A 15,611-nucleotide genomic window follows, 5' to 3' on the forward strand; every position below is an offset into this window, starting at 1 on the left:
GAGGAGCCCGGTACCTCCTTACCATCGTGGACCGGTTCACGAGGTGGCCTGAGGCAACCCCCCTGGCTGACATCACAACTGATTCCTGCGCCCGGGCGCTGCTCACAACTTGGGTCTCACATTTTGGCGTTCCGGCCCACATCACTTCAGACAGAGGCACCCAATTTACTTCCAGTCTCTGGGCTGCATTAGCGAACCTGCTAGGGACGCAGCTGCACACCACCATGGCCTACCATCCTCAATCAAACGGGTTGGTGGATCGTTTTCACCGCCATCTGAAATCGGCCTTGATGGCCCGCCTGAAGGGTCCTAACTGGGTTGACGAGCTGCCTTGGGTCCTGCTCGGCATACGCACTGCCCCCAAAGAAGACCTCCGCACTTCGTCAGCTGAGCTTGTATACGGGGCGCCACTAGTTGTCCCCGGGGATTTCATACCTGCCCTTCGGGACCAAGGGGAACAACCCCCAGCAGTCCTACAAAGACTGCGCGAGAAGCTTGGCGCCTTGGCCCTGATTCCCACCTCACGGCACGGTCAAGCCCCATCCTGCCAGCCCAAGGAACTACGGGACTGTAAGTTTGTTTTCGTTCGCAGGGGCACACCTCGGGCGCCATTGCAACGACCATATGAGGGACCGTTCCAAGTCATACGGAATAACGGATCCACTTTTATTTTGGACATTGGAGGCAGGGAACAGGTTTTCACGGCGGACCGCCTCAAACCGGCCCATTTGGATCTGCAACAGCCTGTCGAGGTTGCCACGCCGCGACGAAGAGGCTGCCCCCCAAGCGGCAGCTGGCACAGCCCACGGACCTTGGGGACTGTCTCGCCGGTTCTGGGGGGGGTTGTGTGGCGACTCACCGTCTAGTCGGGCGAACCGGCTCGGCAGTCGGGTCGCGCGGCGTCGGAGTGACGAGGCCCAAGATGGCGGCGGGCCTCGTCTTTCCGAGCGACGGGGAGAACCCGCGCGCGGGAAAGTCCTGATGACGTAGGACTTACGTCATTGCCGGTTGTTTTGGGCGGGAACATTCTCCCTTAAAGGGCCCGCGCAAGGCGGGAAAATAAGCCAGTTCTGTTTGGCAATCCTCCCAGGAGAGTCTTGTTTTATTCCGCGGTAGCAACCGCTACAGTGTGATACTTATCTATACTACTTACCAGCACTCAGTATACCTTGGTGATTCAAGTGCTCATCCAGATGTTTCTTAGAAGTTGTTGGAGTACCCTTCCAGGCAGTGCATTGCAAATTGCAACCACACTCTCGGTGATAAAATTCTTCCTCAAATCTCCTCTAAACCACTTGCTCATCCTAAACTTCGTTCTAGTCCCAGACACTTCTGCCATGAGGAAAATTTATTATCTAATATAAAATCATGCCTCTCATATTATATTTCAAAAGGCTTCCCCTACTATTTCTAGTAGGTCATTTCACATTTTGAGATCCCTCTGCACAAAAAAGAAATCCTAATAACTACCCTTCCCCTTTTGCTACTGAGTCAACCACCAGGGAAATTAATTTTGATGTCATGTTATCAATAAAGAAAGAAGTTTTGCATTATATAGCATTTCTCACTCAGGTAATCTAAAGTGCTTTATTGCCAATAAAGTACTACTTGAAATGTATCACCCAATCATTGCAGATGAAGGGTCTCGACCTGAAACGTTGACTGTGCACTTCCCTCCACAGAGGCTGCCCGACATGCTGAGTTCCTCCAGCTTTATGTGTGAAACTCACACAAAGTATTTTTTGTGGCAGTGAATGAGGGATAAATATAAACCAATACACCAGGAACAATGCCTCCATTCTTCAAAAATAGGTGCCATGGGATCTTTTATATCAGGTTAATGTCTAACCCAAAAGGCAGCATCTCTTACAGGACACCCTCAGCATTGCATTGGAGTCCCAGCCTAGATTCACAAGATCAAATTCCTGGTGTGATACCTGAACTCAACTTTCCAAGTTGCAGATGAGAGTGCTATGAACTAATCCACATCTAACACACTAAGATGCTGAATAAACTCAGAAAAAAAAATTGAAGAATCCAGCTTCTTCAATGTCTAAAGTTCTAGTATCAATTTTATAAATGAAAACCAAAAAGCAGCAGATGCTGGAAGACTGAAAAAATAAAAAAAATGCTGGAAACACTCAGATCAGTTAGCATTTATGACTTGTATTGTCCATTGTTCAAATACACATAAGCACACTTATTCATTTCAATCCATGCATCTCCCCAAAAATCTTTCTAATTCTGTACCATTTATCCAGTAAATCAATTAATTCCTCAATAGTGTCCTTCTAAAGACAGCAAGTTCTCTCCATATTTAATAATGCATTCATTTTTGCATCTACAAATGTTATTATCATGCCCCAATAACAGACTCCAGACTAACTGAGAAGCCACCATGTTCATATTCCCTAATCAGAATTACATCCAAAAGTACAGTAATTAATTTGTAAATTACTCAAAATGGCCAGCATTTTTAACTATGAAGAGTCCAACTGACCAGGATAGGAGAGGTTAATGACTTTCCAGTTCGACTCAAAGTGAAACAGTATTAGTTAAGAAGTTATTTTCCTTGTTTGTCTTTTGGCCAATTTCCTTTCCATGCCTCCACACACCGTTTAGCACAGAGCTCTTTATTACCTACGCTGTAGCATCAAATTCCCTTGAAAACATTCTCTTTGTCAATGCATTACATTTCCCCTCAAAAAGCTTGCTTAAATTTACTGGACAACTTGTTTTTGAGGATTTAAAAATTGCACTGATCAAACTGGGCAATAGAAGGCCATATGGCCTGCAAGAAAATTCCACCATTTAATGAAATTATGGCAGGGAAGTCTCTATCCATCCATATGTCTCTCAACATGTGTCTCTGCAGACCTGGGCTGAGAAGTGGCAGATGGAGTTCAAGCCAGATAAGTGTGAAGTGATACACTTCAGGAGATTGAATTTGAAGGCAGAATACAAGGTTAATGGCAGGACTCTTAGCAGTGTGGAGGAACAGAGGGATCTTGGGGTCCACGTCTAGATCCCTCAAGGTTGCCGCGCAGGTCGATAGGGTTGTTAAGAAGGCGTATGGAGTGTTGGCCTTCCTTAGTTGGGGTACTGAGTTCAAGAGCCATGAGGTGATGTTGCAGCTCTATAGAACTCTGGTTAGACCACACTTGGAGTATTGTGTTCAGTTCTGGTCGCCTCATTATAGGAAGGATATGGAAGCTTTAGAGAGGGTGCAAAGGAGATTTACCAGGATGTTGCCTGGATTGGAGAGCATGTCTTATGAAGATAGGTTGAGTGAGCTAGGGCTTTTCTCTGGAGAGGAGGAGAGGTGTCTTGATAGAGGTGTACAAGATGATAAGCAGCATAGATCGAGTGGACAGTCAGAGACTTTTTCCCAGGGTGACAATGGCTAACACGAGGGGACATAATTTTAAGGTGATTGGAGGAAGGTATGGGGGGGATATCGGGGCAAGTTTTTTTTTTACATAGAGAGTGGTAGCTGCATGGAACGCACTACCTGCAAAGGTTGTGGGGGCAGATACATTAGGGACATTTAAGAGAATCTTAGATAGCCACATGAATGATAGAGAAATGGGGGGCTATGTGGGAGGGAAGAGTTAGATAGATATTAGAGCAGGATAAAATGTCAGCACAACATTGTGGGCCAAAGGGCCTGTACTGTGCTGTAATGTTCTATGTTCTAACATCCTTACACACCAAGATTCTAATTACTGTTGATTTAAAATTAATCATTGTATCAATACCTTAATGATAGAAAGCTCTAAACTTCCACCATCCTTTGGGCATAGTGTTTCACAACTTTTCTTTTGAATGGCTTAGTTCTAATTTTACAGTTATATCCCTTTTTGACCACAATGATTAGTTCTTTCTGCCTATGCTATCAAAGACTCACAAAATTCAGAAGGCCCCAAACAGCAAAATAGCATTAGTAGCAAACCCTTTCAGTGTACTCCACCATTCATTACAGTCAAGGCACTGGAAATACAAGTGCTGTACATGCACCAAACAATTAAAAAAGCAAATAGTATGGTGGCTTTCATTGCAAGAGGTCTTGAATAAGGGAGCAAGGATAGAGCCTTGCTAAGACCATACCTGGAGTATTGTGTACAGTTTTAGTCTCCTTACGCAGGAAAAGATTTACTTGCCATTGAGAGGGTGCATTGAAGGTTCTCCACACTGATTCCTGACATGGTGTATCTGTCATGTGAGGAGAGATCGAGTCACCTAGACCTGTATTCACTAGAGTTTAGTAGAAAGAGGGCAGATCTCCTTGAAACTTACAAAATTCTAACATGACTTGACAGGGTAGATGCAGGGACAATGTTTCCCCTGGCCTTTGGGTGGGGGGGGGGGGGTGGGAAGCAGTGGGTGGCGGCTCTGGAAATGGACGTGGACAAGATGTTTAGAATAAAGATGAGAAATTCCTTCACTCAGGAGGTGGAGAATGTGGAATTCACCACCACAGAACAAAAGGCCCATTTCTGTGCTGTACATTTATAAAATAAGGCTGTAGTCACTGAATATATTTACGAGGGAAATAGATTTTTAGGCACGAATAGCATCAAGCTATATGGCTAGAGAGCAGGGATACAATATTGAGAGTATTGAACATTATCATATTAAGTGGTGGAACAGATGTGAAGGGCCGATTGGCCTACTTCTGCACTTATATTTCTATATTAAACTCCATCTCACCACATCTCGACTCAAAAATAGAAAGATTTATTTTGGATACACTTAAAGACTATTCGGCTTTTGGGAGAGAGAATTCCAAATAGTTCACAAGCCTTAAGTAAAGTTTCTCATCAAAGATTCAAAAGGTCAACCTTTTATTCTTCCTCTGCCCGATTTATTGCCTGGCCAGAAAAAACTTAAAAATTTCAGAACTCAGCAATCTCCCCCCTTGACTTCCATAGCTGCCTTGGATACATCTCATCAACTTTTATACAACTTTAAGCCTGCCAAGCCATAATACAGCCTCCTTTTTGACGTAATTTGTTCTAGAATTCCACTGTCTCCCTCCTGGAATTCACCAACTACAACATCCTTCTCCATAGTGAACACAGGTGAGCAGCATTCAGTTAAGAGGTCCCCGAAGGTGGCAGCATACGGAGATAAAGTGGTGAAGGCATGTGAGTACTTGTCAACATTAGCCAGGGAACTGTACATTAGAGCAGGTAGTTTATGGTACAACTTTATAAAACGTTGGTTAGCCCACAGCTGGAATACTGTGTACAATTATGGTTGACGCAATATAGGAAGGACATAATTGCACTGGTAAGGGCACAGAGGAGATTTACCAGGACGTTGCCTGGGATAGAGTGTTATAAGGAGAGACTCAATTGCCTGGGGTTGCTTTCATTGGAGCAGAGGTGTATAAAATTACAAGTTGGAAACCTTCCCTATAGCAGAGGTATCAAAAGCTGGTGTTCAAAAGTTCTGGCTAAGAGTTGTGGGTTGAGTGGGGATCCGAGGGTGACCTTTTCACCCAGATGGCTGGAATCTGGAATAAACTGCCTAAACAGGTACTCTCAATATTTAAGTATCAATACATGCACTTAATTTTCCAAGGCATAGAAGGCTATGGGACAGGTGCTGGTAAATGGGATTAGCATAGAAAGAGTTTGCCAGTAGAGCTGCAGCCTCATAGCTCCAGTGACCAGATTCAATGGTGACCTCCTGTACTGTCTGTGTGGAGTTTGTATGTTCTACCTGTGACAACGTGAGTTCCTCAGGGTACTCTAGCTTCCTTCCACATCCTATAAGTTAGGAGACACAAGATACTGCAGATGGTGGAGTCTGGAGCAGCAAACAATCTGCTGGAGGAATTCAGCGGGTTGATCGAGCAGCATCTGTGGGAGGAAAGGATTTTTCGATGTTTCAGGTTGAAATCCTGCATCAGGATTGGTAGGTTAATCAGCTATTTTAGATTGCCTTTTATCTATAGATGAGTGGTACAATCTTTTGGGGGGGGGGGGGGGGGGGGGGGGGGGGGGGGGGGGGGGGGGGGGGGGGGGGGGGGGGGGGGGGGGGGGGGGGGGGGGGGGGGGGGGGGGGGGGGTGATAAAGTGTGTGGAAGATGTGACAGTCCTCATCTAATTTCCTCTTTACCGGTAGAAGTGAGCAGTATTGAATCTGTTAGGTTGGCAGACTTTAAACAGTGTGCACTGAACATCAATCTACTGAGTGCAGCAAGTAGAAGTACCAGCATGTTATGACTGTCAAGTTCTACAGCAGATGAGTTTTCAAACTGGGGTTCACATGGAGCTGTGTAAACCTGCACTCTGTGACTGAAGTATCTTTTGAATTGTTTTATTTCAACCTACTGGATTCTAATGTATGATAACAAAGACCATTGGCAATGTCGTTACTATATTTCTTTAGAAAACTACTGTTGATTTCTGTAGTTTAGTGTGGAGGTCCCAAGGAAAGTGTTTATCCCATGAAGAAAGTTTTTTTAAATGAACCTTTCAAATGTTTGTCAGACTCTGACTTGTTTTCCAATATGATCCCTGTGAGGTTTCCTTTGGATTTTTTTTAAGATCACTCAGCTGTTTGTGACATTAGGTGCTGCCAGCTACCGCAGTTAATGTTGCATTGTGGCACGGATGTATGATGGGCCAGCTGGAGAAAGGTACTTCAAACCTTTGTGAACCATCTTGCTTAGAAGCTTGTCTAATGTCCACCAGTAGGACCCCAAACTAACTGTGTTCACTCAAGATGGTGACTGAAGAGAAAGACAGTATAGGGGCCATAAGCAACAGCTTAGATCTCATCAAAATTTAATTGAATATTAGATAACAAACATATACATTCCAGAACAGGAAACTGAAGAGCAATTCCTTAAGGAATGATTTTCTCAACTAAAAGTTAAATAATTTCAGTACTCCCATCCACAACTAGAAGTCAGCTCAAGCGAACAAAGAATGTACATAATACCAGTTTAAAACTCAGTGATGCGATACATTGTTCAACCTCAAAATAAACTTGGTTATTCTTGAATATTCTTCTACCAATTTATAGAACTTGGAAGTTATTTAAGTCAAAAGGCAAGGAGGTCCAAGACAAATAGAAATCAGGTTCCACTGCTGCTTGGACACACACAACCCAAGGATCAATGGGAACATTAGCAACTGTCTCCTGTATCTGACAATTTTCTGAGACTGACTGTAAGCAGCAGTGTTTCAAAATATTAAGGGAACGTACACTTCTCCCTCAAAGACTAAAACTTTTCAGCAAGCTCAGAATCATGGAATCATACAGCACAGAAATGGCCCTTCCAGAGTACTTTGTCTGCACCAGCCATGATGCCTATCTATGCTAATCACCGTCAACTATGCCACCAACTTTGGTGTCACCTGCAAACTTACTGGTCATGTAATGTTCTCATCCAAATCGTTTATTGCCAAACAACAGGGGACCCAGCACCGATCCCTGCGGCACACCACTGGACACAGGATCAATCTGAAATCTGTGCACTAAAGAGGAAACCACGGAAGAACCAGGAGATCCACTCCCAACTGAAGTCTAGGACTGCAGCATTCAAATCAGGTGACCCTGACCTTTACAAGAAATCAAGATACAACCTCCGTCAGGGATGCCAAGGGACAATACCAGACGAAATCTGAGTCCCAGACCAGCCATCAGCTGCAGCACAGCTTACATGCTATAACAGGCTACTAAATGAATTTGGGCAGTATCGCCAACAATGCATCCCTTCCCGATGACCTCACCGCACTCTATGCACGTTTTGAACAGAAGGGGATTGTAATGTCATCACCCGCCCCAACAGCCTCCAATGTACCTGAACCCGCAGTCACTGTTGCACACATCAGATCAGTCTTCCGGAGTGAACTCACAGAAAGCATCTGGCCAGGATGGTGTCCCTGGCCGTGTTCTTAGATCCTGCACAGATCAGCTGACGGGGGTATTTGCAAACATTTTTAACCTCTGCCTGCTTCAATCTGACGTTCCCACCTGCTTTAAGACCACTATCATCCCAGTACCTAAGAAAAACAAGGTAACATGCCTCAATGACAACCGACCAGTGGCATTGACATGCACCATCATGAAGTGCTTCAAGACGCTGGTCATAGCACACATTAACTCCAGCCTCCCAGACAACCTCAACCCACTGCAATTCACCTACCGCCGAAACAAATCTATGGCGAACGGCATCTCAGTGGCCCTACACTCAGCTCTGGAGCATCTGGACAGTAAAGACACCTACGTTAGACTGTTGTTTATTGACTACAGCTCAGCCTTCAATATTATAATTCCAAGCAAACTCATCTCCAAACTCCAAGACCTGGGACTCAACAACTCCCTATGCAACTGGATCCTTGACTTCCTGACCAACAGACCGCAATCAGTGAGGATAGGCAGCAACACCTCTGGCATGATTATTCTCAACACTGGTGCCCCACAAGACTGTGTCCTCAGCCCCCTACTCTGCTCCCTATACACTCACGACTGTGTGGCCAGATTCTGCTCTAACTCCATCCACGAGTTTGCAGATGATACCACCATAGTGGGCCGTATCTGAAATAACACTGTCAACATACAGGAAGGAGATAGAGAACCTAGTAACCTGGTGTCATAACAACAACTGTTCCCTCAATGACAGCAAAACGAAAGAGCTGGTCATTGACTTCAGGAAGGGGGTGGTGCACATGCTCCTATTTACATCAATGGTGCTGAGGCCAAGACGGTTGTGAGCTTCAAGTTCCAAGGAGTGAACATCACCTATAGCCTGTCCTGGTGCAACCATGTAGACACCACAGCCAAGAAAGCTCACCAGCGCCCCTACTTCCTCAGGAGGCTGAAGAAATTTGGCATGTCCCCTTTGACCCTCACCAACTTTTATCGATGCACCATAGAAAGCATCCTATCTGGATGCATCACGGCTTGGTATGCCAACTTCTCTGCTCATGACCACAAGAAACTGCAGGGAGTTGTGGACACAGGCCAGCGCATCACGGAAACCAGCCTCCCTTCCATGCATTTCTCATTGCCTCGGTAAAGCAGTCAACATAATCAAAGGCCCCACCCACCCTGGACATTCTCTCTTCTCCCCTCTCCCATTGGGCAGAAGATACAAAAGCCTGAAAGCAAGTACCACCAGGCTCAAGGAGAGCTTCTGTTCCACTGTTGAACGGTCCCCTAGATTGATAAGATGGACTCTCGATCTCACAATCTAACTTGTTATGGCCTTACACACCTTGTCTACCTGCATGGCACTTTCTCTGTAACACTTTATTCTGCATTCTGTTATTGTTTTGTACTACCTCAATGCACTGATGTAATGAAGTGATGAGACCTGGATAGTTTAGGAGAATCGGCAAGGAAATGGCAGATGAGATTCAATGTTGAGAAATGTGCAGTTGTACACTTTGGAAGCAGAAATAAGCAGGCAGATTATTATCTAGGAGAGAAAATTCAAAGCACGGAAGTACAAAGGGACTTGGGGGTATTCGTGCAGGATACCTTAAAGGTTAATCACCAGGTCGGATCGGCTGTAAAGAAAGTGAATGCTATGTTGGCATTCATTTCGAGAGGTATAGTGTATAAAAGTAAGGAAGTGTTGATGAGGCTCTACGGGGCACTAGTGAGGCCTCATTTGGAATATTGTGTGCAGTTTTGGGCCCCACATCTTAGGAAGGATGTGCTGACGTTGGAGAGGGTTCAGAGGAGATTTACGAGGATGATTCCAGGAATGAAAGGGCTTGCGTATGATGAGCGTTTGTCGGCGCTTGGACTGTACTCACTGGAGTACAGAAGAATGAGTGGGGACCTCATAGCGACATTTAAAATGTTGATAGAAAAGGACAGAGTAGATGTGGCTAGGCTGTTTCCCTTGGTGGGTGAGTCCAGGACCAGAGGGCACAATCTCATAATTAGAGGGTACAGTTTCAAAACAGAGATGAGGAGAAATTTCTTTAGCCAGAGGGTGGTGAATTTGTGGAACGCCTTGCCACGTACAGCAGTGGAGGCCAGATCAGTCAGGGTATCAAGGGATATGGGGATAAGGCTGGAAACTGGGATTAGAATAGGTTTTTTTTGTCCTCCCCCCCCCCATTCCCCATTTCTCTTTTTCCCCTATCCCTTGGAGCAGACTCGATGGGCCGAATGGCCTGCTTCTGCTCCCTTGTCTTATGATCTGTATGGACAGTATGCAAGACAAGTTTTTCATTGTACTTCAGTACATATGACAATAATAAACCAATTTACCAAGAAAAACCCCTCCACTACCACCCCATGCCTTTTATCACCAAGCCACTTCTTATCCAATTCCTTAGCTCTCCCTGGATCCCAAGCAATCTAACCTCCTTGACCATCCTACCATGCAGGACCTTGTAAAAAGCCTTGCTAGAGAACGTCTGCTGCTCTGCCCTCATCAATCCTCTTAGTCACCTCTTCAAGAAAAACTTTGACTAAGCCATTTTAAACAAAAACTAACAAAATACAAAGCTTTATTCCAAAATTGAAAAGTAAAACTCAAATTGTATTGAATCTTTGTTAAGCAGCAGTTGAGGTACTGTGCAGTTCCAATCACCACAATATAGAAATAAAATGGGTTACTCTGATATCATGGAACATATATACATGGAGTAGTTGAAACAAATATTCATTTAAGGGAAAACTAGAAATAGATTTCAATAGGATTAGAAGTGGAAATATAAGAAGAGGATTGAATGGTCATGGAAACTGGGACAGACTCTGGTCTGAAATGGCAGTTTTAATGTATATCCTAATTCTATGTAACAGCTTGGATTTTTATGGTACCTTTAATTTATCAAAGTTACCAGGTGCTTAAAAAAAAGAATAATCAAAATAATAATACAGCCACACAAGGGGGATGTCATGACAGATGACCAGAGGCCAAATGTAGAAAATAGAACAGGCAAGTCCAGTGGGAAGAGAAGACAGAAAATGGAGGGGAAGCATACTGTAAGAGGGTCAGTGAAGAAGGTTGTCTGAGGTTACAAAAGATCTAGATCACTGGGAAAGTGGGAAATGGAATAATAGATGGAATTTAACACAGACAAGTGCTCAGTGATGCATTTTGGTAAGTTAAACCAGGGCAGGACATACGGGGTGAATGGCAGGGCCCTGGGGTGAATTTCCAGCGCCAACATAGTATGCCCACAACTTCCTAACCCGTACATCTTTGGAATGTGGGAGGAAACTGGAGCACCTGGAGGAAACCCACGTAGACATGGGGAGAATGTACAAACTCCTTACAGACAGCGGCCAGAATTGAACCCAGATCGCTGGCACTGTAATAGCACTATGCTAACCACTACACTACCGTGCCTGACTTGGTAGATTGTAAGGCAGAGGGTAGTGATAGAGGGGTGTTTCTCTCAGTGGAAGACTATGACCAGTGGTGTTCCACAGGCATCAGTGCTGGGACCTCTGTTGTTTGTGCTATGTAAACGATTTGGACAGAAATATAGATGGGCTGCTTAGTAAGTTTGCAGGGGACACAAAAATTGGTGGAGCTGTGGATAGTGAGGAAGGTCGTCAAAGGATACAGCAGGATATGGACAGTTGGAGAAATGGCAGATGGAGTTTAATCTGGACAAGTTGTGAGGGGTTGCACTTTGGGAGGACAAATGAAAGTGGGAAAGTACACAGTAAATGGCAGGACCTTTCTGAGCATTGATGCAAGGAATCTTGGGGTGCAAGTCCATAGCTCCCTAAAAGTGGCAATACAAGCAAGAGTGGTAAAGAAGCCATATGGCATGCTGTCATCATCAGTTGGGGCATAGAGCATGAAAGTCAGGAAATCATGTTACAGCTAAATAAAACTTTGGTTAGGCCAAATTTGGAGTGGAGGAGGCTGATGGGTGACTTTACACACGCTTAAAAAAATCATAAAGGGGATGGACAAGGTGGATGGTCACGTTCTTTTTCCCAGGGTAGGGGAGTCTAAAACTAGACGGCATAGATTTTAAGGTGAGAGGGGAAAGATTTCAAGGGGACCTTTGCTATATGGAATGGGCTGCCACAGCAAGTGGCAGAGCTGGGTAGAATTACAATGTTAAAAGCCATTTGGACAGGAAAGGTTTAGAGGGAGCAAATGGGACTAGCTCACCTAGCACCTCAGTCGGCATGGACGAGTTGGGTTGAAGGGCCTGCTCCCCTACCATTGGAAATCTATGACACTAATTTACCCTTTTCACCCTGCCCCCCCCCCCCCAGGTGGAAATTTCAAATACTAAAGGGCATAGGTTTAAGGTGAGGGGGGAAAGTTTAAAGGGAATCTGAGAGGCAATTTTTTTTTCCTCTCTTTTTGTTGGTGCCTGGAACGCACTGCCTGGGGAGGTGATAAAGCAGACAGATAGCAACACTTAACCAGCATTTAGAAAGGCCGGGAACAGAGGGATGCAGACCACCCCAGAGGAGATCAGATTCGTTTAGGTTGACACCATGGACGGCACAAACATGGTGAGCTGATAGGCCTGTTCATACGCTGTACTGTTCTAATCTGCACGGCTAAGTTGCAATTTCTGCATTTGCACTTCATGATCTCTTTGCCCCGCCCCCCCACCACCTCATTTGCATTTTTCTTTTACAAGCAGCAACCTCATTTTTTATTCTCAATGTGTATTACTTCATAAGTGTTTAAATTAATTTACAAATTGTACACAAGCAACATTTAGGCAAAACTGGAAATCTAAACTAAAACCAGAGGGCAGGCATGGTAGCGTAGTGGTTACAGCATCAGCGACCCAGGTTCAATTCCTGCTGCCATCTGTAAGGAGTTTGTACGTTCTCTCCGTGTCTGTGTGGGTTTCCTCCCAGATTCCAAAGATATACAGGTTAGGAAGTTGTGGGCATGCTACGTTGGTGCTAGAAGCATGGCAACACTTGAGGGTTGCCTGCAGAACACTCTACACAAAAGATGCATTTCACTGTGTGTTTCGATGTATATGTGACTAATAAAGGTATCTTATCTTAAAGATGCTGGAAATACTCAGCTGGTCAGAGAACGTCTGGAGAGTGATGAAGGTCATTAACGTGAAACGTTAACTCTGCTTTTCTCTCCACAGATGCTGACTGACCTGCTGTTTCCAGCATCTTCTGCTTTTGTGTAATTGTACTCATTTTACATGCATACTAACATAATTTACAGAAGTCTACAGATTTCTAAAATTGCCAGCAATCCTGCTGTGCAAGTAAACTTGGGATACAGTGTATGCAATTCAGGATTTTAAAAATATGAACTAAAATACACAGGAGTGAATAATTATGCTCCCTCAAAATCCCAAAAGCAAAAATGAACGCCAGTTCTTGCTAAGAGCTGAAACAGCCTAAAATTAAATCAGAAAACATGGGGCTTTAGGAAAATTAGCCATGTCCAAACACAGAATTGCAATCAATAGGGCAAACAAGATGGTAAATGAGAAACTGCATCATTGTGGTCTGCTGGAAGACTAGTACTTCAAAGGACTGGATTACTGATCTGGAAACAATCTGGGAAATTTAAATTCACCTAAAAAATTCTAGATTAAAAAGCTTGTACCAATAATGGTGACAATGAACCTGTAGGGTTCTTATGCAAACCAATCTGATTCACTAATATTCCCAAAACAAATCTTTCATCCTTCCCAGAGCTAACTCACGAAAAATTCCAGAGTCATAGCGATATGATCACCACTCAAGCCATTTGGTAAAAGAATTTGGGATGGGCAACAAAACGTAATCGTGCCAGCAAATGAATAAAAAAAACTACATTATCAAAATTCAAACCATAAGAACTCATGCAGAAAACACCAGTGAGCCTGATTCCTGCCATTAGTCAACTGAATGGGAACTTCTGCTCTAAAGTTAATGGAGGTTCTCTTATTCAGGAAAACTGGGGATAAACAATGATAATTCAAATCCCACACAAATATTGTACTTAAAAACACCGCTCAGCGACAACGGGCGATAAATCCATGGAAGTTAACAGAATTTCAGTAGTTAAGATGCTGTCTTGAAGATGGATATGAATTTCCATATTTCCATACAGATAGGCTATCAGAAGGTTCCATGGATCAAATAGATTTATGAAGACCAGTTGTAGGTCTCAGGAATACGGAAGTCTCGGATTCTGAAATGCTTTGCTGGGCAAAGATCTGTGCATAGCAAGATCCCACAACAAGAACCAGAGGACGACATCCCGAGCACAAGCTGGCCAACACCAAACTAACCCAGCTCTCCGGCAGCGGAGGGACCACTCTCCCGCCGACCCCGCTGATAACGCGGCGCTCCCGCAGTACTGCCCCCCCCCCCCCCAACAGTGCGGCGCTCCCTCGGGCGCCGACACCGGCGACAGTGCGGCGCTCCCTCGGTGATACGCTCTGGTTCTCGCCCTTGCTTTGTGTTGGATTCTCCGGATCGGAGAGCTGACCCGGGCTGGAACCACTGCGGGACACAATGGGTGAGGTCCCCAACAATCCCACCCGGACAGCGGGCGGGACGCGGCGGCCCCGGCCTCACGGGGGCTCGGACCTGACGGCCAGCGGTGTCCCGGTGGCAGCGAGCGGCCGGCCCGCAGCGGGGGGAGGGGGTCACAGCTGGTGAAGGGAGCGGGGAGGGGGGCCGGGGAAGCTGGACCACAGTCCCGGCCACTGCCGGCCCACGGCGGCCCCTCACCTGTCACGTATTGGAAGAGCTCGGAGTCAATGTCGGGGAACTCGTGCCTGATGATCTCCACATAGGTCGCCATGTTCCTCCGCGCACAGCCGCGGCCAGCCGGCCTGTCGCCACTGCGCGTGCGTGACACCTCCCCTTCGCGCGGCATGCCGGGATTCGTAGTTCCGACGTGTGAATGGAACGCGGGGGCCTCCGCGACCCTTGACTACAATTCCCAGAGTGCAGAGCGGCCCGGCTTCTGGACGGCGCGGGAGTGGGCGGGAGGCGGGGTTTCGTGGATGATTGACAGCGGCGGTTGCCAACACGGACGGGCGCGGTGCGGCGGGGACGGCCCGGGACGTGCGGCCGGGCTGCAGGCCTCACCGACACACCCCCCCCCCCCCCCCGGGACAAGGCAAGGGTTAGGTACCAGCAACAACAGAAACACAACGAGCCATGGTTAAATGTTAGAATCTATTTATTAATAACTACTTGTAATAATAAGAGAAAAGCAAACGTTAGATATCAGAAATTAACGAAAATAAACCAAAGTGTGTGTGTGTGGCAAATTCCCAAACCCAGTCCAGGAACAGTTGTCAAAGTTCAGTTCAGTGAGTCATGAAGCAAGACGATGAGCAAGCGCTTCTGAAACCCACGTTAGAATGTAGAGAGAAGGAGTTTACAAGTTCCACAAGTTCCACGATGGGACCAATACGGCACCCCGGTCGCCGAAGAGCTCCATTGCTTTGTTCCGAAGTATCTGCCACACCAAGGGCACTCGATACGTGGCCGTCCACAGATACACCTAATTCCTGGTACAGGTTAATGGCAGTGGACTCCACAGATTGCTCCAAAAATCCATGGATGGATTATAAAGTGAGTCACAACAATTGTGCTCCACTCATAGATGCAGAAGCTGGCAGTCAGTGCTACCAACTCTCATGTTTCTCTCTCTCTCTGTCTGTGTATCC

At 45.7% G+C, this 15,611-nt stretch overlaps 1 protein-coding gene across 3 annotated transcripts in view; it reads right to left on the reverse strand.

The window, feature by feature from the left end:
- Window positions 1-14,877, reverse strand: part of abcf3 (ATP-binding cassette, sub-family F (GCN20), member 3) — a 96,922-nt gene extending 82,045 nt beyond the window's left edge. Inside the window, exons 1-2 of one of the 3 annotated variants that reach the window (XM_052017862.1) lie at window positions 14,662-14,760; window positions 5,728-5,867 (exon numbers count right to left, since the gene is read on the reverse strand). Coding sequence is in view for 2 of the 3 variants with exons in the window: in XM_052017860.1 (XP_051873820.1) it covers window positions 14,662-14,809 (148 nt within the window). In the remaining variant the exon portion in view is untranslated. Of the gene's footprint in view, window positions 1-5,727; window positions 5,868-14,661 lie in introns of all 3 variants that reach the window. The other 2 variants (XM_052017860.1, XM_052017861.1) reach the window with 2 other exon arrangements.
- Window positions 14,878-15,611: the final 734 nt, after the last annotated feature.

The sequence above is a fragment of the Pristis pectinata genome, chromosome 6 (assembly GCF_009764475.1).
Source record: "Pristis pectinata isolate sPriPec2 chromosome 6, sPriPec2.1.pri, whole genome shotgun sequence".
Taxonomy (NCBI): Eukaryota; Metazoa; Chordata; class Chondrichthyes; order Rhinopristiformes; family Pristidae; genus Pristis; species Pristis pectinata.